The 25,630-nt window shown below is 39.4% G+C and overlaps 2 protein-coding genes across 10 annotated transcripts in view; one reads left to right on the top strand and one right to left on the bottom strand.

Annotated features, from left to right (window-relative positions):
• ARHGAP6 (Rho GTPase activating protein 6) overlaps positions 1-25,630 on the top strand; it is a 485,744-nt gene that overhangs the window by 333,066 nt on the left and 127,048 nt on the right. The window lies entirely within an intron of this gene.
• AMELX (amelogenin X-linked) lies at positions 7,936-15,843 on the bottom strand. The gene is made up of 7 exons (XM_030845196.1): positions 15,790-15,843; positions 12,868-12,915; positions 12,173-12,176; positions 11,559-11,596; positions 11,451-11,495; positions 10,345-10,707; positions 7,936-7,941 (listed from the first exon to the last, which is right to left on the bottom strand). The coding sequence occupies exons 1-7, from the start codon at positions 15,841-15,843 to the stop codon at positions 7,936-7,938; spliced, it is 558 nt and encodes a 185-aa protein (XP_030701056.1).

The following is a 25,630-nucleotide window of genomic DNA, read 5'->3' on the forward strand; positions in this document are numbered from 1 at the left end:
CTCAGGTAATGCACCCACTTTTATGTAACTTCAGAGGAAGCAGCTATTCTAATTTCTGCAGAAGGGCTTTGATTTAGAGACATCAGCTGATTTAACCTTGAAGTGACCGTCTCTTCATCTTGCAAGTTTTCTTTAATAGCCTGGTCACTCCCCAAGCTCTTTAGATTTTTCTGATGCAGTGGGTGCAAGAAGTGAAAAGCCCTTTGTATGGGATCCTGTATCAAGTTTACTATAAGATGTGAGCTTTTGGTTTTTCTTTCTCGATGACGTTTTAGAAATGCACACAGAGTCCTACATTTGTTCAGAGTCTCTTTCTTTCTTATGTTAAGTTCTGAACACACAGTATGATTCAACATTGGCATTGTTTCCAGAGTAGGGTTTCTCAACTTGAGCAGTGTTGACATTCAAGGCTGGACGATTCTTTGTTGTGGGGTCTGTCTTGTGCATTGGAGGAGTATCAACAGCATCCCTGGTCTCTCCGTACTAGCTACCGATGGTACCACTTCAACCCCCATCCACACACACACACACACACACCCACACCCATTATGACCCCAGACATCTCCAGATGTCCCCTAGAAGGCACAGCCGCCTGGTTGAGAACCACTGCTCTAGTGAAAAACAGTTTGGTAGAGAAATCCTTAAAGTGGAATTAGCTGAACTGTGACCAACGCCAGAGTGACAAGGGAAGGTTCAGAGTTGGAAGTCAGTATACACGGGGGCCAGGCCTTACCAAGCAGGTGAAAGGAAGACATTCAGAGAGGAGGTCTAATGCTTTGGCCTCCAATGAGCCTTGTGCAGTGCATGCCACCCTCCTGGTGGATTTACTCTCCTACTACCCTTAGAGTGACCTTGGGGGTGGCGAAGGACAGCCTCGGGGGATGTCAGATAGGAGAACGCAGGGATCATGCAGTGTAGCAGTCAGTAAGGGAGGTGTTCAGGTAGCTCTATGTCAGAGAAGGCACATTGAGACCTGACAGATGTGTTCGACTTTGGAGCCTTCGGCCTAGAAAACTTCCATGTTATTTCCAAATCCTGTATCATCCCTGCTTCCAACTGTGTAGTGTTCCCTTTGTGGGCCTACAGAGCCAGGAGAAGGCTCCCTTTCTGAATATAAGAGTGGTAGCCAACATTTATGGAACTTGGAGCTCACTGACATGAAAGGACCCGGAGATGGATGTTAGTACGACTTACAGATGAAGACATTGAGGCACAGAGAGGCTAAGAGACTTGTCCAGGTTTCCACAGCAGGTAGGCAAAGGTCATGATTGTGAACCCGGACAGCTTGAACCCAGACACCCCACTGGGAAGCCATCCTTGCCCTTGTGTGGACACTTCACTGACCCCAGAGCCCCCGCATTCCACAGACAAATTCGAAGCGTGGAAAATTCTTTGGAGAGGAAAACAAGACTTGGCTGTTCTGAGGAAGTTATTTAACATTGTTGTGAATATTTCTGATTAATAAAAAGAGAAGAAATGCTGGACCCTGGGCTATTTTCTGTTGACCATAGCGCATGGCAGTTGTGAGGGGGCTTCACCGAACTGGATTTTTTTTCTGATGGATAATTCAGGTGTGATTTATCGAGGCAAATATTTTGGGACCTAAATGACCATTTCTTTCCTCCCACCTCAACCTCTTCTCTCCTCACCACTCCCAGCCCTATCTTATTCCTCAAGTATTGTTTATCTTCTCAGAAGAGTCAGGTGTTTCAGATGAAGCCAGGATGAATTCTTCCCAGCAGGGAAGTGGTTTTGAATAAGTAAATTTCAGCCAGTGACCCCTGCTGATAAGGCTCTAGACCAAATGGGGGCAAAAAGAATTAGAAGCCAAATCACAAAACAGTAAGTAAAAATTCTGATTAACAAGAATTTCACAACAAACGTAGACTGATGGCTATTTTATTAAAGCAATATGGAACCCACCTAGAGACCACTCTGTTCTGGTAATGTGGGAAATCGTTTGAAATCATTTTTCTCTTGTGATTTCCGTGTTAAGCCATTCACAGTCAGATCTCTTTTTTAAAAAGTTAATACAGTTCCTTGCTATTTTGTATTCTTTTAAAGTCTTGGCCTTAAACTCGGTATTAGTATTTCTGGCAAGTGGTTACTACTAAGGGGCACACTTCAGATTTAGGGGAAAAGTCAGTGTTTTCATTTGTGTTGAGTTGGGAGAGGAAGTGGTCAATTGGACATTGCTTGTAAATAAAGTGAGCAACTTGACCTTTTTCTCTTGATAGAAGTATCATGTACCTTGGTGATGATAACGAATACAATAGCCATACAGTGTCTCAGTCTCTACATGATTAGAGTGGAGAGAAGTTTTGTTTAAAATTTCAAGTTGTTCAAATGGTATATGTCTCCACATATGTCCTTTTACTGCAGGTAAACTCAGTTGGCATGTATGCGTGTGTGTGTGTGTGTGTGTGTGTGTGTGTACACGCACCCATTTGTCCTATGTTGCGCTGTTGGTTTGAACCACAAAATAGGAAAGAATGTAAATATTTTCCAACACTTACAGGCAGTCAGCCACCCTCAGGGATGGACAAAAGTTTGTTAGTTTTTTCTTTTATCTTTCCATCAGTTTACACTTTGGCCTGTTTCCAGTGAAGGCCTAGGTCAAGGGCAGCCCCCACCTCGTACCGCCAGCGTGGACGTGGCTGGTAGAGGTCTGAAAATAAATGACCATTTCTTTGGAACTAAATTAGTGTCTCTTACAAGAAAAATTAATTTAGTGGAACTCTGGATTTGTCTATTTTAAAAGAAAACTAGAGGGGAAACCATTTTGGAGTGCGTGATTCGACCTGACGAAGCGAAGGGCACTTCTACAGCTCTTCGAAAATTCCCGTACAAGATCGTGATTCCTGGAATGCTTGGAAAATGGCTGGACATGTTCAGTTTTAACCAGCAAATCTGTTCTGTTTCATCTTTTGTTTAAAATCTTGGAACTCGTAAGAGTTGCGTTTCTACTTCAGGAAGCAGTGTATAGAGCAGCGCTGTCTAGTAAAACTCTCGGTGGTGACAGAAATGTTCTGTATCTGTTCTGTATGGTAGCCACTAGCCCCATGTGGCCTTTTAGCACTTAAAATGTATCTAGTGTGACTGAGGAACTGAATTTTAAATTTTATTTCATTTGAATTTTTAAAAATTTGAATAGCCGCGTGAGGATGCGTACTGAACGGTGCAAGCGTAGAGCATAATTGCCAGTCGGTGTATGTCTCTGATTTTAAATATTCCGTTATATTATCGCCCTACATATCTAAATTTTGATTTGGAAAATGTGACAACTATTCCTGTCTCTAAGTGAAGATTACCTCCAGGTAATCCTTTGATTCCCATCCTCAATGCATGCTAATTGTACATTTTTTATATTATAGTAACACTTTACACTTTTTTTCTAATTTTGTTGCTTTGCTTGTGAAAAGGCTCTTGCCTTCCAAACAGCTCATCATCCGAGAGTCATATATCTGGCAATGAGTAATAAGCATTACTCATTAATTTAAATAAGTAAGATTCCAACCTTGAGTTTTCTTTCAAATTGTTTTCAATTTAATAAAACCAAACTTCACCTAAAAAAAAAAAAGATAGGTGGTTATGAAAATGCAGCCTGGAAATTAGCTTGTTAGATTGCATTTTCCTTTGCCTTTTCTAATAAGTGAACTGTGTGCATTTTCTGGTTAATTGGAGTTGTTACTGATTGAGGTTGAGCTCTTCAGATGATTGAGACCGAATGTAATTAAGCATAGGAGAGAAAAATGTACATTATAGCTAGCTGAAGCCCAAAAGTAAAATTAGATAATTAACTAATTTTAAGTCAGCAATAGTTCAGGTATTATTTGAATCAAAAGAGAACCCATTTAATTTGGAAAGTCACCACAAGCCACCTCTCTTTAAGGGTTTAGGGCTTAGACACTGAGTTTTCTCTTTGAACTGCCTGCTCGTTGAATGCAGTTAATCTTTGATAGAATTTCAGCAGGAGCTGCCTCGATGGTCATTTCTATTTTATTTTATTTTTGTTGTTTCTAATTCTTACCCCTTAACTTTATAAGGCTCATATCTTCTTTGCTGTTTGATTGTATTGTTCGTTTTTGTTCCTGCTAAAGCCAGTTGCCCCTTTCCCTTCACCTTTCTTTGGTCCAAATATTCCTCAAAAAATCAAGTACATATGAACTGATTTGTGCTTGGAATTTACCTGCAGGGGGCCCACCAAGATCCAAAACTCACATCAAAGGGAACTGAAGGAAGGGGGTGTGTCTGGATTAAAGCGGGAGAAAGGGAAAATAAACTTTAAAAAAATTAAATTTTTCCTGATTACAGAAGTAATTTATGTTTTTTGTAGAAAAATTGGACCTTCATACAAACAGATGTATCTTCCTCCTAGTTTTTTTTCTATGCACATCTATGTACGTGTGTTTAAATTATTTACATGTTACGGTGATGTGTAATATTCACATATGGTATAGTCTTGGTCTTAAATTTTACTTTATCACATTTTCTCCACTAATAAATTTTCTTCTAGAGCATCCTTTTTATCACACAATTCCTTCAGATACATATAGGAAATTTATGTGAGGTCCAGTTTCTCCCTGTTACACATAATGCTGTAATCAACATCTTTGAACGTATCTTTCCGTGCATTTTGATGACTCTCTAGGGGTAGTTCCTATACGTGTATTTGCACCCTGGAAAAAATTATGCATATTGAAGTCTCACTAGCAAGCAGTGAATGATAGCAGAGCAGATTTCAAATGTACTAGTGACATGGGAGTAGTTATGGTGAGATGGGAGTTTCCTTGAGGTGGTCTACTCAACTTTATCTGTATCTTTTCGCTTCATCTCAAAGACATAGCACAGCTTGTTAAATAATATACTTTTGCTTTTTTACGGATTTCAGAAGTCTTTATGTATAAGTTTGGGTTTATTAGTGCATTTATGACCAGTATTGCTATTTATTTCAACCGATACTTTGAGTCTTGGTCATTAGTATCTAGTGATTTTTCTTCCATATTTGATTCAGAAACGTACAACATTGGGTGGCTGACTAAGCCTGAGTTTTAATTAATTAGAAATGCTCTTTTTATTCAGTTTTTATCAGCTTTGTTACACTATGTAGTGATAGCCACATACACCTACATGTATTTTGTCCATTGCAGCCATCTGCCACAGTTAGGCAATCAGGAAATAAAATAATCTCAGAGTGACTGTTGGAACTTCCAGAATAACAATCCAAAGGTCAACACACTTTATTTTGTTAGGAAGAATATATATACATAGTAAGCTACATATCGGAAGGTGTAAATATACATTAACACAAAGAAGAAGGGATAGCCAGGAGCAGAAAGGAATGGTTAGAACGACAAAGCAATACAGGGCAATTTAAAACAGGCATAACAGCATTATTACCTCTGAATTTCCAAGACAACACAGTTCACTGATGGGTGTCCATAAGTCTCATTCTGGGCCATCAAACAGATGCTCTGTTGTGATTAATATGCCTGTCCATCGTAAAAGACTGTGATGAAGATGATTATGTTAAAACACATGTTTGGGCATTTAATACACAAGTTTCAGTTTCTTATAAAATTAACTTATGCAGTACATCTCATACCACAGTGAGTAGTCTTCAGAGTCCAAAACCTGACATTTTCCCTGTAATTCAAAAAACGATTTGAATATATATATATATGCATATATATAATTTGAATGATTATAAAAGGAGAATTATTTTGTCCATGGCTTTCCTAAATAGAGAATCCTCTTAGATCAGAAAAATTGAAAGCAGCCCCAGTGTGACTCCGAAGTCTGTGTTCTTTCCAATATCACACACAGTCTTCGAGTAACATCATTCCTTACACCCTTGAAATGTTTCTCAGTAGGAGTAAACATAATGGCAATATTTTCGTGAGCTGTGGAAGGCAGAGTATGGTGGAGGCATATATTTTGGAGAATACACCAGGATATGTATTTCTATCTATCTTCCTATCGGATTGTTTTTTTCAGGAAAGTCATTGACAAAATAATTCTCCTTAGTCCTGGACATAGAAGCTTTACATTGTTGGAAGAGAAAGTTTGCTGGCATATCATAAATGATAGGGGTCCTGATACTGATGTCATGACCCACTAATCAATTGTGAAAGACACTGAAAGACACTAGCATAGAAATAGAGTGTGTATCATTCATCTAGAGATAGATGGTTCCAAGGTTGGTTAATTCAGGGACACGATGCTGCCACCAACGACCTAGGGGCTTTCTGCCTTGCCACTTGACCCTCCTGGTCACAAGATGGCAGCCACAACTCTAGGCATTACATCCTCAAACAAATAGATCCAAAGACAGGACAGCACTTTTTCCTAGCATGTATATATACATCTTAAATTAGAGGGTAATTCTTCTCCCCAGAAGCTCCTCCTCTCCTACTAGACTTCCCTTTTGGCCTCATTCATTGTTTAAGTTCCACCACAATCAATCCCTAAATCAGTCACTAACAAGGGAAATAGATGCCGCATTTGGTATGGATATGGTAACTGGAGGAGCGAACATGCGTTCCGTGGGACAGGGGAGGGAGCTCCTCTCTCCGGAGTTTGTGGAAGGCCCGATGCTCGGATTAATTCCAGCACAGCCGACAAGGAAGGAGTGGTGAGGAGAGGTGTTGCACACCTAGCTAACGATGTCTGCCACATTTGCCAGGGCATTTTGACTATACTTCTGTCACAGTGTTAATAGTATTAGGCCTTCTCTTATCATTATGTGTGCGCTTATTTTATCTCTTTGGTAGATTCTAGATTCCTTAAGGATGGGGACTTACCATTTTTATCAGGACATGGAATAGTGCTTTGCCCTGAAAGGTGATGAATAAATATTGACTAAATTGATTAGAATTGGCCTATGCCAATTGATTAAAAGCTTTCCTGCTTTTTTATTGACTCTGAATTCTTTAAAATCAAGTTATTTGTTTGAATATCAACACCCTCCCAGTAAAGTTATGTTTATTCATTCCAGAAAATGATTAAGGGGCCTTAATCATAAAGGTATTAGAATAAAGTTACTGTGGGTACTGTGTAATATAAACCCTAAAAAGACTGTTTACAATTCTGTTTGGGTGTAGGAGGAAAAAAGGATTCAAATATAAACATAAGTGGGAAAGAAAACTTGTATTGAGTCCATTTTATGCATCTGTTAACATTTTGAAGACTGTTCAGTAGAATTTATCATCTTAAAGATGATGAAGTGAAAGAAATGACTTGTATTAAAATCCCTGTGATTCTCTATTTAAAGCTCCATTTCATAGAAGTTTTCTTAGGAAAACTACCTCAATAATTTACAATTCAGTACATCATTATACGTACCACATAATTTCATCAAAAAATCACTTTCAGTAGAATGAGATAGATCACAAGACCAGAGTTTGGTTACTAATGTGGTGTAGTGTAAAGCCAGCGTTCCAAGTTTTAATTTGTTTTGTAATAGAAATGTTTCTCAAAATCTTACCTTTTTTAATGTAAAGAATTCTTCGTGTAAACTTCCCTTCTTTTGGTTCAGGTTCAGTGACTATACGTGTTCATAATTTTTCACGTTATCAACTATTACAACCACAGTATAAACTTCTGTTTTTTAAAAGATTTGAGATGGTGTAATTTTAATTTTCTCCACAAAGAAATATAGTCCTCATTTGCATGCAGAATGGTCAACTTGTAGGTGTAAATGAGCAGCTCCTGTCTTATTCAAGAAGAGCCATTTATTACATCTTCTTTCAAGCGACATGAAATTTTAAGTTTAATTCAACACAAGGACATGAATGGTCTTTCAAACATTTTATTGTTTGCTAAAGGTACTTTTCAGTTACAGAATTTGCTAAGTGATGGTAGGAACAAATCGTTCCTTGTGTTCTTGTGTCATTCTGAAAGCAACTGGAATACCTGTTCTCATTTTCTGATCTTTCAATCCTGGGGAAAAAAAAAGCAAAAAGAGCAAGTAAAACAATTGACAAATATTCCTAGTGAGTATCAGGTACAGTCACACATACGGCTTCAGTTTTGCCAAAACAATATTACAGCCATTGAAGTTGAACTCTATAATTTTCAAACTTTCTTTGTTATGTCACTGTCTTTAGATACGAGGTGTCCAGGATGGAGGCCCCTGCCTTCAGAACGCTTAAAACTATTATTCAATAATAAAATAACAGTTGCTGCTTTTTGTTGAGTACTTTCTGCATGCCTGGCGCTGAACTCATCACTTTATTTTATTTTCCATAAGACAACTCTAAGAAGCTATCACTATTTATATTCTAATTTTATTTTATTATTCTTTTTAACATCTTTATTGGCGTATAATTGCTTTACAATGGTGTGTTAGCTTCTGCTTTATAACAAAGTGAATCAGTTATACATATACATATGTTCCCATATCCCCTCCCTCTTGCGTCTCCCTCCCTCCCACCCTCCCTATCCCACCCCTCTAGGTGGACACAGAGCACCGAGCTGATCTCCCTTGTGCTATGCGGCTGCTTCCCACTAGCTCTCTGTTTTACGTTTGGTAGTGTATATATGTCCATGCCTCTCTCTCACTTCGTCCCAGCTTACCCTTCCCCCTCCCCGTGTCCTCAAGTCCATTCTCTACGTCTGCGTCTTTATTCCTGTCCTGCCCCTGGTTCTTCAGAACCTTTATTTTTTTTTAGATTCCATATATATGTGTTAGCATACGATATTTGTTTTTCTCTTTCTGACTTACTTCACTCTGGATGACAGACTCTAGGTCCATCCACCTCACTACAAATACCTCAATTTCATTTCTTTTTATGGCTGAGTAATATTCCATTGTGTATATGTGCCACATCTTCTTTATCCATTCATCTGTCGATGGACACTTAGGTTGCTTCCATGTCCTGGCTATTGTAAATAGTGCTGCAATGAACATTGTGGTACATGTCTCTTTTTGAATTTTGGTTTTCTCAGGGTATATGCCCAGTAGTGGGATTGCTGGGTCGTATGGTAGTTCTATTTTTAGTTTTTTAAGGAACCTCCATGCTGTTCTCCATAGTGGCTGTGTCAATTTACATTCCCACCAACAGTGCAAGAGGGTTCCCTTTTCTCCACACCCTCTCCAGCATTTATTATTATACTCTAATTTTACATGGGAACGTTAAAGAGTTCAAAGTACCTACCCGAAGTCACCTTTCCATAAATAACTCTGGCAATGTTTATAAAGTTCATGGCCTTAACTATTAATAAAGAGATAAATAAATGCATTTTCTGTACAAACAGGGAACACGTGCCTTCGAGTAGAATAATCCACTATTGGCACCAGCTTATTTGGGATACAGTCAATTTTCAAATATGCTCTGTATTCTCCACAAATATGCCCATAATTTTGAAGCCATATATAACATATAATTTTACTGGAAAACTATGGTATCTGTTCTTAGAGGCTTGAAAATTATCTGATTTAGTTGCTTTCTCTCATTTTAAAGAAGGGAAAACACCCATAAATTTGAAGTGACTTGTGCAATACCATCTCCTGTTTGGGTGCAAAGCCGGAACAGGAGCCCAGATATCCTGGCTTCCCATCCAGGTCATTTCTCCCTCACTCCTCACTTTCTCAGTAGAAGATCATCGATAGCATTTATAACTTGGAATTACATTTGAATTCATACATGCAGTAGAATTATATAATCTCATATACACACAAGTAAGGATTTATATATACGGATAAGGGTCACTTATTTTATTGACTATTTCCCACTCATTTGCAAGAGCTTTCTGTAATGAAAGGATATTTTGTGCTTAATTGTGAAGACTTCTTGCTAAAAGCTTAATCTGTAGAATCCCAGCACTGAAAAAGGAATCTAGCAATGTGTCTAGTTTAGCCTCCTCCAGGTTGGATTAAAAACCACTTCAGACAAGTAATTTTCTTTTAGGTTCTTAAAGAGATTTCCCACCTACCCGTTCAAATATTTGCATCCCCTCACTGTCAAAATTTACCCTTTTTAAAAATCTTCAGTGCAATTCTAGCCTATTCTTGATGGTCAAACCTTTGAAAGATAAGGAGAACTAATATTCCCTTATAGTGTTGTCCTTAAAATTAACAGGTTTCAATAATATATATTCTGGTAGGAATTCAAAGTAATTATAGAATTTAAACCCACCGTGAAAGCTACGGTCTTAATTACTAAGCCATGTAGATAAACGCATTTATAATAGAAACTTACAGTACAGGCTTGGACTCACAGAATCATCAGACTGTTGCTACTGAAACTCCAGGCCTTGGATTGTGTGGGAATTGAGAACTCTGGGGGCTAGTCTCGCTTTACCGTTTTCGTAGGTGTTGCAGCGACTTCAGGGTGTACTCACCACTTCCTCCCGCTTGGTCTTGTCTGTTGCGGGCCAAGCCTCCAGAGGCAGGTCAGGAAGCATGGGGGGCAGGGGCTGCATGGGGAACATCGGAGGCAGAGGCGGCTGGGGCAGCAGGGGCGGGTGAGGCTGTGGCTGGACGGGCTGCTGGGCGGGCACAGGGAGGTGTGGCTGGTGGGGTTGGCTTGGAGTCATGGAGTGCTGGCCAGGAATTGGCATCATGGTTTGCTGGGGGCCCACGGGCTGCTGGGCTGGCACCATGGGGAAGTGGTGATGAGGCTGCAGGGCAGCCTGCTGGGATACCACGGGAATGATTTGGTGACGCAGCCAGCCACCCATGGGTTCGTAACCGTAGGACGGGTACTGGTGAGAAACAAAGAATCAGGTTTACCATCAGCTCCATTGACATCTGTCACCTACAAATTGTCACTTGCCATCTGCTTCTACAAGGATTAAATTATGAGCCACTGCAGCTTCTGACCTTCAACACCCCCTGCAAGAAGTTCAGGGTGGAGATCAGGAATGAGCCACTCTGTGCTCTGGGAAAAACTGGCAGAACAGGTTTTCAGATGGTTAGCTCTTTTCAGGAGACGATTTTATGAGCCCAGTTCTTCAATCTCCTCACATCTAGAAAAGCACTGAAATCCTTCATGTCTGCTCCTCATGACTTGCAGCAACCTTCTGCAAAAACTGTGCTCGATTGCATGTACTCCTCTTCACCAAAATCACATATATACTGACCTTCCCCACTACTTCTTTGGAGCAGTTTTCTCAGAGCCCTTTGAAATGTGTCTCCTGGGCTATAGTTCTCACCTTGTCCCAAATAAAAATTAACTCACAACACTCATGTTCTGCTTTTTTTTTTCAGTCAGCACTTCCAGCTGGAGAAGTAACAGTGTTTTCTTGGTCATTGTGACAATATTAACACTTATTCATGTTTCCCTGTGCAAGAATTTCTAACTGTGTACATAGATATGACAGTTTACAAACTAGATTTCCCATTAGTGTCTATATGTGGCATAGATATGTTACCTCACTAAAAAGGGAATTGAAATGCATGCTTGATATTTTAAGGGAATAAAGAACAACAAAAATAATCTACGTACCGGGTGTCTTATTACGTTCTGGTACCACTTCAGAGGGGTAAGCACCTTAGGAGAAAGAGACATTAGAATACATTTGTTTTGATTTAGTGACGTGAAACATACACTCACTGATGCAGTCCCGTCAATACGGACAACCTGAAAATATGCTCTATGGAGGAAAGAATAAGGTAAACGTTTGTCAGGTGCTCCCTATGTGTGAGGCTCTACCTTACATCCATGACACACATTTTTCATGTTTTCCCACATACTCTGAGGCAAGTATCTTCACCCTCACTTTCACAGACAAGGTCACGGAGAGTTAAAGAGGTACATGAGCTCGACAGAGGTTACAAAAGTAGTAAGTCTGTTTAATTCCCTGGCCCCTGCTGTTCTTTGCAAGAGAAAAACAAAATGGAAAATTAATGTCATATAACATTAATTATATACTGTTTTGATTTGATGTCACAATGAAACAGATAAAGGAGGCAGAAACACTGTCCCTCATCCTACAAACACAGGTTTTCAGGTCAAATATGTCAACCTTTTAAGGTTTAACAGAAAATCTTGCCTCAAATATTTTTTTGACACTTTTCCTCACTTTGTATGAGTAAACAAACTCATGGATTGTCATTTGAACGTATGAAAGAAGGAAGAGTTTCCTTCCTTTCTAAACATTATGTATTCAGTTCACGTCAGGCCCGGGGACTCCTTCGTGTACAACATTTGATATCAATACAACGAACAATTCTTAACCTTGTTCAAGTTATACTTAACAAAGCACCTTTTATATTGCTGAATTACTTTGCTCCCCAAATAACATTTTGAAGTGTGGGTATTATTCTTATTTCCCTTTTCCAGATGAGGAAACTAAAGTTCCAGAGAGAGAAAATGATTTGCCCAAGGTCACATGCTTAGTATGGGGTTGAGGAGAGCCTCACACCCGATTTCTAGAAATCTCATGCTTTCCATTGCTCTACAGAATGTCTCACAGACCGCTCGGTCGCTCATATTTCAGTAAAGACAAATGAAGGAGATGCATAGAGTATGAACATCTTAGAAGCAGGAGTTTTCCAGCTGGAAAGGATCTTAAATAACGTCTTACCTGATTCCCCATGTGTTACAGGCTGGGGTAGAACAAAGGTGTTCAGCCACAGTTCATTTCTGCCCTACTGTGCAGCCCCCTGAGTGGTAGTTCATGATGGATAAATTTTATAGCCATGTAAGAGGAGAAACTGAGTCAGAGAGGCCAGGTAGGAGTGTTCTGGGGCAATGCAGGCTTGAGGTGACCCATCAGGGCTTAAACCAGGAAGCTGGTAGTGAGAACTGAAAAAGTGGGACTGAGAAACATCTTGAATGAAGAATCAACACACTATGGTTTACAGAGCCCAGGGCATTGTTAACTCAAACAATGGTCAAAATTAGTAAAGAGAAAAATTACCTCATAGCTGAAGTTGATATAACCAGGGTGCCCAGGATGAGGTGGTAGCTTTTATAGGGAGGGGGAAAGGAGAAGAAAAAGAATGAGGGAGAGGGAGAGAAAGAAGGAGAGAGAGAGAGAGAGAGAGAGAGAGAGGAAGAGATTAAGTCAATATGCAATTTTCACATTAAGACAGACTGAAGCTACTTTTTAAAAATCTATATAGTGCAGAATATATTTGCGGTCTCCTTTTAGTTTGAACATGTACGCTGTGTAGGAGAGGAGCCCTCTTATTTTAAAAAGATCCAGAACAGCTAAATGACCTGGGGGCAGAAGCCAGGACACATTTATCCTCCAGTGATCTTCAGACACCCCTCCATCCATGCTGTCAATGAATCCTGCTCTATCCTACTCTATCATTTCATTTCTTGATGCAACTGTCGACTAAAAATATATTCACAATCTAAAAGTTGAGAGTTCTGTTGTACTCGGCAGAAATTTTTAGGACTTCAAGCCCAGGAGACAGCATCTCAAGTAACCCTGAGAAAACTGCTCCAAGGAGGCAAGGGGGGAGCCAGGATATATAGAAGTTTTGCAACAAAGGGCAGGTAGTCTGAACGTCGAAAGATTATTGTTAATTAACCAAAACCAGACATCTCAAGTTAAGGAATTTAGCGCTTTTCTATGTATGGGAAGATGCAAGAGTCTGGGCTCACTGAAATCCTTCCTTTGATGGGCACCTCAGCTATCTGGGGCCAGTATCCTGTGTTTTCATATCCTGAGTTTCCTCAGGGCTCACCGCGGGGAGTGGCTGCCGTCTGATGGCTGCTAGATGGCAGGTATTCTTCCCTTCCTGAGTTCCCTCAGGGCTCACAGCTCACCGTGGCGGTGGCTGCAATCCCTGAGGACTGTGACATCCTTTGTTTACTGGTATGGCAGGCAATATTCCATTTCTCAACACTCACTCCATGTTGGGAAGAATGATATGTTTCTCTTACACAATTAGAAAATACCAGCAAGAAGAGAATTGTCTCACAAACCTTCCCTTATAGATCAGGAGGTGGATAAGTGCTTAAGTACCAACGAGATTACTCATAATTGGCATGCAAAGTAAATAGCACATCAACAACAACAAAACGACTAAGCGTGAATTATCGATGAATGTGAAAACAAGATGGGTGTGGTAAAGTGGAAACATTATAAGTCCCATGGAAAATGAAAGAGTTGATTTATGAAGTTTTGGCCGATTCTTTTCATTATTCTGTCATCTTTTTATCATTCTGTCAATGTTTCTATGGCAGAAAAATTTTAAAGCTCAAAATGAAGAACAACCTGAATAATTATCTAAACCAGGACTCTGTCTTTTCAGAAGTGGAGGCCAAGTGATTGATGCCCGACTTTTGTTGAATTACCCTAGTTTTTAAACTCAGTTAATTAGCATTACTTTTCTCTTTATCCTCTACCTTTCAAAATTAAAATATTCTGGGTACTATTACCTTATATATATAATTAATTTAGAATTACACATAATTTGAATTGCTATTGTCATAGACCATTGATTCTTTTATCTCACCCTCTTCTCTTAGATTTGACTTATACTGTATTAGTTTTGTTGCAATAAGCCATTTGTTTAGAAAGGATCTATTCCCAACAGACTTGGAGCACTAGCATATCCAAAATTAATTTTAGTTCGCTTTCAGATTTGAATGCTCATTTGTTTAGCTACAAAGTTCTGGTTCAAACATCACTATTCCCTCAGAACTTTGGAGGCTTTGCCTGATTGTCTTTAAATATTTCTCTGCTTAAGCTGAAGCTTGATGTCCATTTGATTCTTTCCTTTAACCCGCATTGTGGAATTCTGGTTGGCCCTGGAGTGTGGGAGAGGGAGAGGAGAGAGATCATCCCCCCCTCAGGCAGCGAGTTGATTAAGGCTCTGTTCTCTTGAAATGCTCCTATTTCATAAGAGGATTTATTCCTCTCATCTGAATGTGAATTATTTTAGTTTTAGTTAACTGCCTTTCCTCTGTCTTCTTGATAGAAGCCCTCAGAGAATAGGGGTGTTGAACTGAGGAGTGGAAAAGGGACTGGATTTGTAATGCAGGGGCCCTCAGGGGACTAGGAATTGCCACAATGTAGGATTTCAGGAAGGCAGAGCACAGAATCTTGGTCTTACGGGTGAGAGAGGAAGAGAGGAAGTAGATATTCAAGCTTTGCTGGCTTCTGGTTGTATCAACTGCTCTTTAGGCCACCGAAAAGCAGATGGATCCTGCCTGGCCTGCATGTGACCTAACCTCTTCTGTGTCTGTGTTTAGAGAGAATTGGTCAGACTCCCTGGTCCTTGGTACATTTGAATGTAAAATGTAGCCATATGTATTGAGCATAGGTTGGATTCCAGACGACCACACGGAAGTCATGTGCTTAACAGGTGCGCCCAAAAGGATGAGGCCTCTCAGAACGGGGAGGTGGGTCAAGAAAGGAATTCCTAACACAAAATCTTACCCTCTGAAGGACAACGGCAGTGGAGTTTGGAGAGCACGAAAATATTTGGATCTTGTGAGAAATTGGGTTTTAGAGAAAACTGGCATTTTTGTAATATTCGCCTAAGGCCGATTAAGTACTGTCTCTGGAGGCCTTTCAAGGGTCCCTTCCAAAAGTTTCCTCCATCTAGAGATGGGTGATGTTATTTACAATCTGAGTGTCCCATCAGAATCTCCTGCTCCCACCCCAGCCGTACTGAATCAGAATCTTTGGCATCTGGGAATCCTTTTTTTTTTTTTTTTTTTTTTTTACAAGTTCTTCATAGTGTTTCTTAAACACAGAGACATTTGAGGATATCTGATCTTGTACTGTTTTAAACCCTAACGTTTACCAACTGTGGGGCAGACTTTTACTTCCAAGCTTGTGAAATTGGACATTGACTTCTGAAGGGGGTGTTTTACTCACGGGCATAGAGAAGGCTGCTCCCAGGAGGCAGGCAAACAAAATCCAGGTCCCCATTTCTTGATGGCCCTGAAATATAAGTCAACACCCACTTTTCTTATCTCTTCTCAAGTATGGCCGTAATTAATGCTTCATAAAACCCATATTAGTCTGTTGCCAGTAAAAAGGATAGGACCATTCCTTGTGAGGTTACTTCATTCCTATATGGTTTCCAGTTCTGAACCCATTTTATTGTTTCTGGAATTACAGTGGTAATAAAGATGCTTTTCATTTAGGTTGAGAGCTGAACAAGTTGTAGGAACATAAATGATCTATCATTACACGACTTTGCATGCCATTTTCCTATACCTGTATAGCCTGTAGAGTCTTAGAAGCTAAATGTAGCTTATAATTAATGATTAAAAGAATAGAGTTGGCTCTAAAAGTTGAGGAGATCATCAAGGTGCACAGTATCTGATACTTTTAGAACCAGGAGGCACAGAAATGTTTTTTGGTACCGTCCACCTGAGCACTGCTACTGTTAAAAACAAAGACCAATCATCTGAGGAAATAGAATAAGGAAGGAGTGGAATTTAGTTTCAGGTGTTCTGACCCGTAGGACTTCAGGCAAGACCCTCAGGTGACATATCCCTGAGCTCCAGATGTGGAGCAAAAGATGTGGTTGAAGGGAAGGGAGAGGACGGTGCTAATATTCTGTGATTATTGAATGAATTTTGAATGCCTTTTATTTGAAAGATTCCATATTTAGTTAATGACATCTTTTGTTTGACACTGCACTGTAATTATTCTGCAAATAAGACCCTTGGAACATGAAGCAAAATAAGCCATCCTAAAATACATTGCTTTGTGGTGTAAATTATTGACTAAGTTTGAGAAGTATCAGAAGAAAGGCCTTAAATTTTGCACAGGAAGTGAATATCAAGTGTAATAATGCTGGCTATGAGAAGTCCACTGACATTTTTACCTCCTAAATCTGTTTTTTAAAGTTTGAATTAATGAAGGAAATCATTCAGTTGATGGTTCTATCTGATGGAATTAAATGAGATGTTTTTCCAAGAAATGGATCACAGCCTGTGAAAGGTTATTTTTACCTTAATTGATAAGTAATTAAAATAAATATTTTGCTGTGAAATTTGGCCCTGAAAAGTGCTTTGGGATTCTGGACCTAAAATTTAAAGAAATATAGACAAACATTTTGCTCCATTAGAAAGTAATATAATTCATTTAAGTAATCAGAGTCTAATTGGCATCTTTTGAACACGAAATGCAGAAAAAGAATAAGTCTAATAGAAAGGATACCAAATTATGAATAAGATCCACGTACCTTTGAATGCGCGTATCAGATTAAGTTTCTGTCTGAAACTCAGGGTGCTGCTTGATCCTTTAGATTTCTTCCAGCTAAGAGCTCATTATATACCATTCATGGCATCTAGAACAGCCAGTCAGGTTTCTGAGAGAAAAATGTGTTGAGTCTAACTAAAAATCCCTGCATCGTGACTTTTAGAAGCTGGGATCAAATGTAAGGCTGTATGTTGTGATTAGTGCATATAGAGTCTTTCATTATAGGCAATAATAGGTTTAACAGGCAAAAATTTCACCAGGCTGTCTTTAAGTCAGCAAATTAGTTGACTGCACATGCTGATATATTCAGATTTACTGTTAATAAGCGGCTAGGTCATTCTCTGTTCCCTGGTTCTAACAAACAACATTGTTCTTTACCAAAAAAATGTTAGATGGTTGAGTTTCTGAAGTGTAATCAAAGTGTAGGGTTCCCTAGCCCTCAGAACAGGATCAATTGATTCAAATCCCCATTCTGGTAAAACCGAAAGCTCTTTCCAATAATTCTCTGAGGGATTATAATTTCAGGATCACCACTGCTCTATCTTCTACTTGCATTGAAGGTATTTTCTCATTCCCTGTGATTATTCCTTTATCGCCATTCTGGTGTCCACGGAAAGAGCATAAAGTCCCTTCTCCTCGGCCCCATCCTGCAGCCCATCTGCCATCCAAGCACCCATGAACTCAAGGTTATCACAGTAACCAAACTTTTACTCATGATCTGAAAGACAAGGCAAGGAACATATCACATACCACACCACACACTTAAAAACGTATTTTGATTCCTGCAAACAAATATGTATCACAGGAAGCATTGCCCCGGCTCCCACACCCCACATAGCAGCTCAGCCCCTCTCAGTGTGATGACCCTTCTTAGCCTGCATCCTTCTGGCGCAACCCCACATTCTCTAGTAAGCAAGTCCGAATTCTACTCTCTCTTTTTTTTTCAGAGTCTCCTTACTGTCCCTTTTGCTGTCTTGTCCCCATGTTCTCAGCAGCCTCTCCTTTGCCTGAACAACAAACCAAAGCCCTGCTCTCTCTGAGAGGATCTCCGATCTAGCTATTAAATTCTTTGACACTTCTACCTTAGTAAAGCGTATGGATTTTTTATTTTATTCTAAAATATGATCAATTAAAAAGCAAAATTTGTGACCAGTGATAAGAGGTAGCTGATGAGTAGTCTATCAATATTAGGTCAATAGAAGAAATACTCATTACATACCCAGATACTATTGCAGTATAGCCAGAACTTTTCGACTATTTAAGTAATATTTTGAAAGTTTGTTCATGTACATATATTCTTTTATTGATGCTCCACATTGGCTGAATTAAATTCAAGGAGAAAAGATGCATGGAAGGCAATGTAGTATTATTAAGAGCTGGAGATTAGAATTATGTGGGTCCTGAACCCAGCTTCCCCGAGGGCTTAGGGACCATTGACAAGATACTAAGTCTATCTGAGCCTCAGTTCTCTCATCAGTAAAATGAAGGTAATTATAGAACCTACCTAAGAGGATTTGTGTGAAAACTACATGAGAGACATCTCTGGGGGGAATGGAAAATCATCACCTTCCCCAACCCCATCACTTGGCACACGGTTAATGTTTAAAAAATGCTAACAAATAAGACTCTAAGATGATCTCTGAGGATGAGTTAGTAGGGAATGAATAGCCATCGTGAAGAAAGTAAGGTAGACCTTTCAATCAGAGAGAGAGAGAAATTACAAAAAAGAAAGTGGGAGTTTATGACATGCAAAGTGTATGAATGAAAGGGAACATAGAATATGGTCCTAAAATCCAATTGTGTCCATAGTTTGCATTTATTTATGGGTATATTTATTGTATATCAAAGGCAAGAAGGATTGCTTTTGAATGAACTTGCAAAATGGATTTTAGGAGAAATGCTGTCCGCTTACTTGGAGGGAGAAGAGGTTGGGAGGTGCGCAGCAAGGAGGTAAGGGAGAGTAGGAGGGAGAGGAAGGAAAATGTAGATCATATTGTATGCTGTTGCAATCCTTTGCCCTATTTTATTTAACTGCATATATTGAAGTGCCTGAAAAAACTAAGGACAAGTCGTTGGTGAACTAATAGCGGTGTTGTGGTTTTACAGAATTCTTCTCATTACTTTGCCTTACCTTTCGACAGTGAGAGAGAGTCATATATTTGGCCACAAGGATCAACGAAATGATCCTTTGTTATGGCATTAATTTCTCTGGTCCATTGGATAGTGAGTCATTGCCAGTTCACTATGGGCAGTTGTTCAGTGTGACGGCAAATGCAATAGAAATTTTGGGGTTCTTTCTACTTATTTTCCCCCACTGCGCATCCCGAGTCACAAGGTACTAAAATATGGATCTCTGTGCTTGAAATCTCTTGTAGGTCCCACATACAGAATTTAAAAGTTAGTCAATGTTTTGGGGGAAAAAATTCAATTGAAAATTTTTTCCTATAAGCTATTGTTTCATTTATGAGTAAGTTGACTTCATAAAACAGAATTTACTAGATTGACTACTTATTTTGTTGTGTAGAGGCTATAACATTTCCGAAGTATTTGTGTTCTTGTTTTTCTTACTCTTTGACCTCAAATATTTTCTTTTTTTTTTTAGTCAGTATTTTTAAAATGGATCACAAGAATAAAATATTTTCCTCTATGGCAGTATCTCTGGAATATCTGGGGCAGAATGACCCCAGAATGTGTCTTTATTCACTTATGCATTCATTTCAAATACATATGTTGAATACTTATGAACCTAAGACCATTTGTGTTACTTAGGAGACAAATACATGCATGGTTTTATTGCTGTTTCTAAAAGCTTTTCTCCAAAATGATGAGTGAAGAAATGCCCTTATGAATTATAGGTTCCCATTCTTGCTTAATGGGAAGAAGGAAGGTCCAAGAAAGGGTCCTAAAAATATTACATTCAGACACCTTCTGGCCCAGAAACAGCTGCTCTAACTCTCTCCTGATTCCTGTAGGATCAAGCAGGGCTGCAAAACATGCAATTCATGTGGAAGGACCTCAGGCTGGGATTTTGGCACAAATCAGGAACCAGATGGTCCCTGCCTGCCAGTGGTCAGAGATGAGGAAAGCATGGGTTAATTCCAGGCAGCTAGAATCTAACCTACTGCTGCGACACCTCCTTGCTGTGTCCCAGTCAACTGCTTTTGATAAAGAGAAGCCATGGTAGTCAAGAGCCAAAGCACCCTTGAGCTCTGAGAGGAAGCATATTTTAAATGTCTTCACCTTCTGCAATGCCTGACCTCAGACAAAAAGTAGGCACTCAACAACAACAGATTTTATACATATAGAAAATTTTTGTGTGGTGCTTTATAATTTTTTAATAAGTTCTTTTGCCCATTTTTTTGGGTAGTAGTTATTCTTTTTCTTGACTTACAGCCCATCACATTTTGCTGTCCTCACATTGCTTATGCTAGCAACTTCTCCCCTGCTAATCTGCTGCTTCTGATTTACAGTGCGCTGGAAAATCACGTGCCCAAACTTGTTAGAAGTATGTGTGGACTGTAAGTAAAGGGATGCTCTAAGCAGAGGTAGCCTGGGAGGCTCACTTTTGAGAAAAGCTCAAAAATTTCCGTCTTGTGGCCTTGGTTTTCGAACGCTGAGAGGATGTTTTGTTTTGTTTGGGGCTTTTCCCCCTTTGCTCAACTTCCTGGTTTTCAGCAGTGGTCGAGATATGTGGGTGATCTTTGAGTAAGTGGGGTGATATGAGTTCCAGGAGCCTTTCTTATCATCTCTAGGAGCTCAACTCTTGAATCTTCTTTTAAAGCAGGTCTACGACTATCTAGTGTTCTGGAACAATTTTATGAGTAGGTTTTCTTAAGTAGCTGGAACCAAAGTCAGCTTTTAAATGTTTCTTCTGTAGACATTTACTTAGAAGAAAATACCATTCTGCAAGATGGTTGTTTTGTTTGTGTTGCTGGAGTGGAATTGTACCCTCTTCTGAACTCAGGGACACCACCACCAATTGATTCCGATGAACGCACTGACTTCCCTTTGCAACCTTTAGAAGTCAGGTATTGTGTCTTATACTTCCTTGGGAGCTCTTTGGTACCTAGGAAAATCTCTTTTACAAAGTAGGTGCTGGATAAATGTGCCAATTAATCGATGAAAATATAGAGAAGTTATCCATGACATAATGAAAATATTAAAAATGTCCTTGATCTATGTGGAATCTCCCTAGACAAAGAAATCTTGCAGTGATTTAGATGGGCCTTTTAAACAGCTAAGATGGGTAACTCAGCATTGCTGTCAGTTGCTCCTTTGGACTTTCATACAAATAGCCTCTGATAAGGACCTAAAAAGGGAGATGCTGTAAAAGGTTTAGAATCTATTAGCATAACATCGTTACTACATTTGGCTCTCACCTGTTAGTTCAAATTGTAATATATTACAAGCAAATATACTATAATAGATATAACTGATTTTTCCCTTATTTGGGACTGAGTTTATTTGCTTAATATAATAAAGTTTTATTATTATTATTAGCTTCTTAGGCTTCAGCCCAAGGTGTAATTTGAAAAGAATAATAACAAACAAAAACCTCTCTCACCCACATTCACGTACTTTATTGATTGCAAACCATCAGTACATATTCCAGAATATGCTGGAATTAACTATGTTTTATGGCTGGTCGTTTGAAGATATGGGGAAAAAAAGAGGAATCTTCTACTGGCTAACAACATTTAATAAGTGAGGAGACTTGGAATAAAAAGCGTAAGAAAAGCAGTAATGGAGGTAAGGGACCAGAAAGAAGAAAGGCACGTATAAGAAGAGGAAATGCATTGTGATGGTATTCAAGATGGTGATCAAAGCGAGCCGCAAGAGTTCTGAAAAGAAAAAAGGAAGCATTATTGAAGCAGTAGGAGATAAAACAGCTATGCAGTAAAGGGAGGTGGTCCTAGGGTCATAAGCTCTGAACCATATCCCTTAAAGGCCAAAACTGTGATCTAACTTAAACAGCCATTATCGAGCCCTTAGTGTGTGCCTAGCACAGTCATTGGTGCTGGAGTACAAAGATGAATAAGACAGTGGCCCGATTCTCAAACTGCTCACAGATTCTAAAAGAAAGCTCCACTTGGAGTTGGGGTAGAGAATGCTGGGGGTGGGCGTTGGAACAAATCTTGCTTCTCACCTTCAGGAGACTAACACACGCTCTGCCTATGTCTGGGTTTGTGGCAGAGAAAGGGGTAAGGAGGGCGGAGAGGGAGAGCAGTGACACCAAAAAACGTGGGGCCTATGGGAAAGGCGTTCCCTCTAGAGTATTCCAATAGTTCTTTGGCTGGACTGGGAAGGGGCATATAAATTGTATATAGGCCCACTTCAGTCTTTTCAGCCTAATGTCCTGGACTTTCTGCTTCTTCAGGGATTGTACCTTAACGGATACGTACACACTGAGTCATCAGGGAGATATTAGGTTATAGGCAGTGCCTGCTGTTTCTAAGGACAGTATAAAGTAGATAGAAGTGTTTATGAACTAACATCTAAAGCAAAATGTCTACCAATAGGGGACGCTTCAGATCAACTACGGCACATATAAAGGGTATCAGTTTGTATTTGTTGGCACAGAAAATGTTTGTGATACATAGTTAAGTGGGAAAAAATAGATTTTTACTTCTCGCTCCTGTTTTCCTCCCTCCCTCTCTCTCCCTATCTCCATTTGGGGAGATATTCACCAAAATATTAGCAAGAGTTATCTAAGGGACTCATGCCTGAAAGCCTCTGGGAAACCAAGATTTTATTTCTTTTAAATAATTGGTGAATGGAACAAATGCAGGGGAGATAAAAGAAGTTTAGGGTATAATATTTCTCCTTCACGTTCAGTGAAAGCGATGAGTGATAGTACGGGATCTTCTGTAGGCCTTAGGTTTATTTAATGTTCATTCTCAAGGGGGAAAAAGCTGAACATAAAAATCAAGGACAAAAAAATGAGTTTTAGAACGTGATAGGATCCCTTTTAGATCGTTAGTAAAAAAATATCTGAATAATATAAGCATTCATACAGCTTGTAATTTGAAAGGTCTGTAAGCATTTGCTGAGTATCTGGTGGAGCAATTTTCAATAAGGGAAATTATATGCAGATGGATAGTATGTTTGGGTTATAATTAACTGGTAAGTGTCGGGAGTGAAAATGTTACGTCTGTGTTAACACAGGTAACACGGTAATGTACGAACAAGCGTTTTTACTTGCTTATTGAGCAAAATATAATACACCAAAGTAAGTTGCACTTTCCTAACGGGATTCAATGTACACATACACAGACCGGTAGTTTTCAAACAAAAGCGATATGCTATGGTGGAGAGAACTTGGCTTTGGCAAAGGACAGCATAGGTCAGAATCGTGGTCGGGCCATTGGCCCCTGAGCAAATGTTCTTGACTCTTGTACACTTACCTTACTGCCTGGAAAATGGGGAAACACCATTAAGGGGAAGCTAGTAATGTCTTCAGCATATATTTGACTCTTCCTAGCATGATTTCCGATATTGAGGGACGATTTTAGTAATTGCTCAAGGAGGAAAGAGAGCAAATTTGAAGAAACAAAGGAAATAGTTCACCACCCAGAAGGTTGGAAATGATCATTCTCACATATTCGATACGCAGAATTTCTTCTATTGTTCTTGGACAGAAAAGTCTTATATTGTTACGGTTTAGTAGCATACCTTTCATCTTCATCTCTTAAGGAATTACCCACAGGGACATGAATGTAAAATGTCAGAATACTATTTTAACATCATCTACGAATTCTACAGGGAACAAGAAATATATGGTAAGACCTAAGTACGGGCGATGCCCCCAGTTCTGGCTGCGTTGTCCTTCCTGTTATCCATTCCAGTTATTGTTTTAGCTCATGGCCCTTTGAACTTGGACAGCGCCCTGAGCAGCTTTTCAGCTAGTATTTTCTTCAGCATATCCCTAAATTATATAAAATTCAGTGATAGTAGTTGAGAATTATTTCCAAACCTCTACTTACAAAGTCACATCGTGAATGGTATGTCTGTTTGGAGTATTAACTAGATCTGAAGTTGATATAACTCTGAGGAAATAAATTAGCAGGAATACCAGAAGTGAATTCAATTCTACTCACATCCATCTTATCATAGGAATTTTCACTTGAAATGAAATTAGAGTTCTGTGACAGTCACCTGTCACAGAATTCTGTGGAGTGAGGGCAAGTTTGTTCTAATTATAGATGACATTTTCCCCAGTATAGTGCTGAAATAGCTTGAGAATCATAAAATCTCTTTTTATGATTCATGATAAATCATCTTCATCACCACTGTGCTCTTAGGAGAATCATAGTCACCTGCTACGTCTCTTCTCAGTAGCATGCCATACATCTCCAAAATTTTTAAATCCCTGGGATAAAGTATTTATTGGGTATCTATCTGTAATATCCAAAGCATAGCACACATTAACTGTGGCGTGTTATCCATACAATGCGATATTATTCAGCCCTGAAAAGGAATGGCACACCCGACAACGTGGATGAACCTTGAGAGCATTACGCTAAGTGAAAAAAGCCCGACACAAAAGACCATGTCTTGTATGATTCCATTTCAGAAATGCCTAGAATAGGCAAATCCATAGAGACAGAAATTAAATTCATGGTTGCCAGGAGGTGGGGCAGAGAGAACTAGGGAGTGACTCCTAATGGGTTTGGCGTCTTTTTGGAGGGGATGATGGAAATGTTCTGGAATTAAATTAGTGGTGATAGTTGCACAACCATGTGACTCTACTAAAAGCCACCCAATTGTAAATTTTAAAACGGTGAATTTTATGGCAGGTGAATTATATCTCAATCTAAAAAAAAGACATATCAAAAATATATACACGTCATTGGTCTCTAACCTTAGAAGCTTACCATCTTTATACATTATATAAAATACAGAAACAGGAAAGGTTAAAGACAGTGCAGTGGTGTGGAATAATAGTACAAGAGTTGCCCCACGATGATACAGTTGATGATGATGACAATTATGACGGTGAAACTAAAGTTTATTAAGTGCCATCTGATGTTCTAGCATTTTACATGTTTAAAGAATTATTGGTTACTTTCCACATGCCAGGCATGTTCTACGTTCATGGAGTGTATCAGTGAGTAAAAGACAGAGATCCCTGTTCACAGTCTCGCAGACAGCAACTGTGAACAATAGATACGATAAATAAGTGATATGTTAAAAGGTGATATATGGAATCTAAAAACAAAAAAGGTACTGATGAACCTAGTGGCAGGGCAGGAATAAAGACGCAGACGTAGAGAATGGACTTGAGGACACGGGGAGGGGAGGGGGAAGCTGGGGCGAAGTGAGAGAGTGGCATGGACATATACACACTACCAAACGTAAAACAGAGAGCTAGTGGGAAGCAGCCTCACAGCACAGGGAGATCAGCTCCGTGCTCTGTGACCACCTAGAGGGGTGGGATAGGGAGGGTGGGAGGGAGGCTCAAGAGGGAGGGGATATGGGGATATATGTATACGTATAACTGATT

Source organism: Globicephala melas, chromosome X, assembly GCF_963455315.2.
Source record: "Globicephala melas chromosome X, mGloMel1.2, whole genome shotgun sequence".
NCBI lineage: Eukaryota > Metazoa > Chordata > Mammalia > Artiodactyla > Delphinidae > Globicephala > Globicephala melas.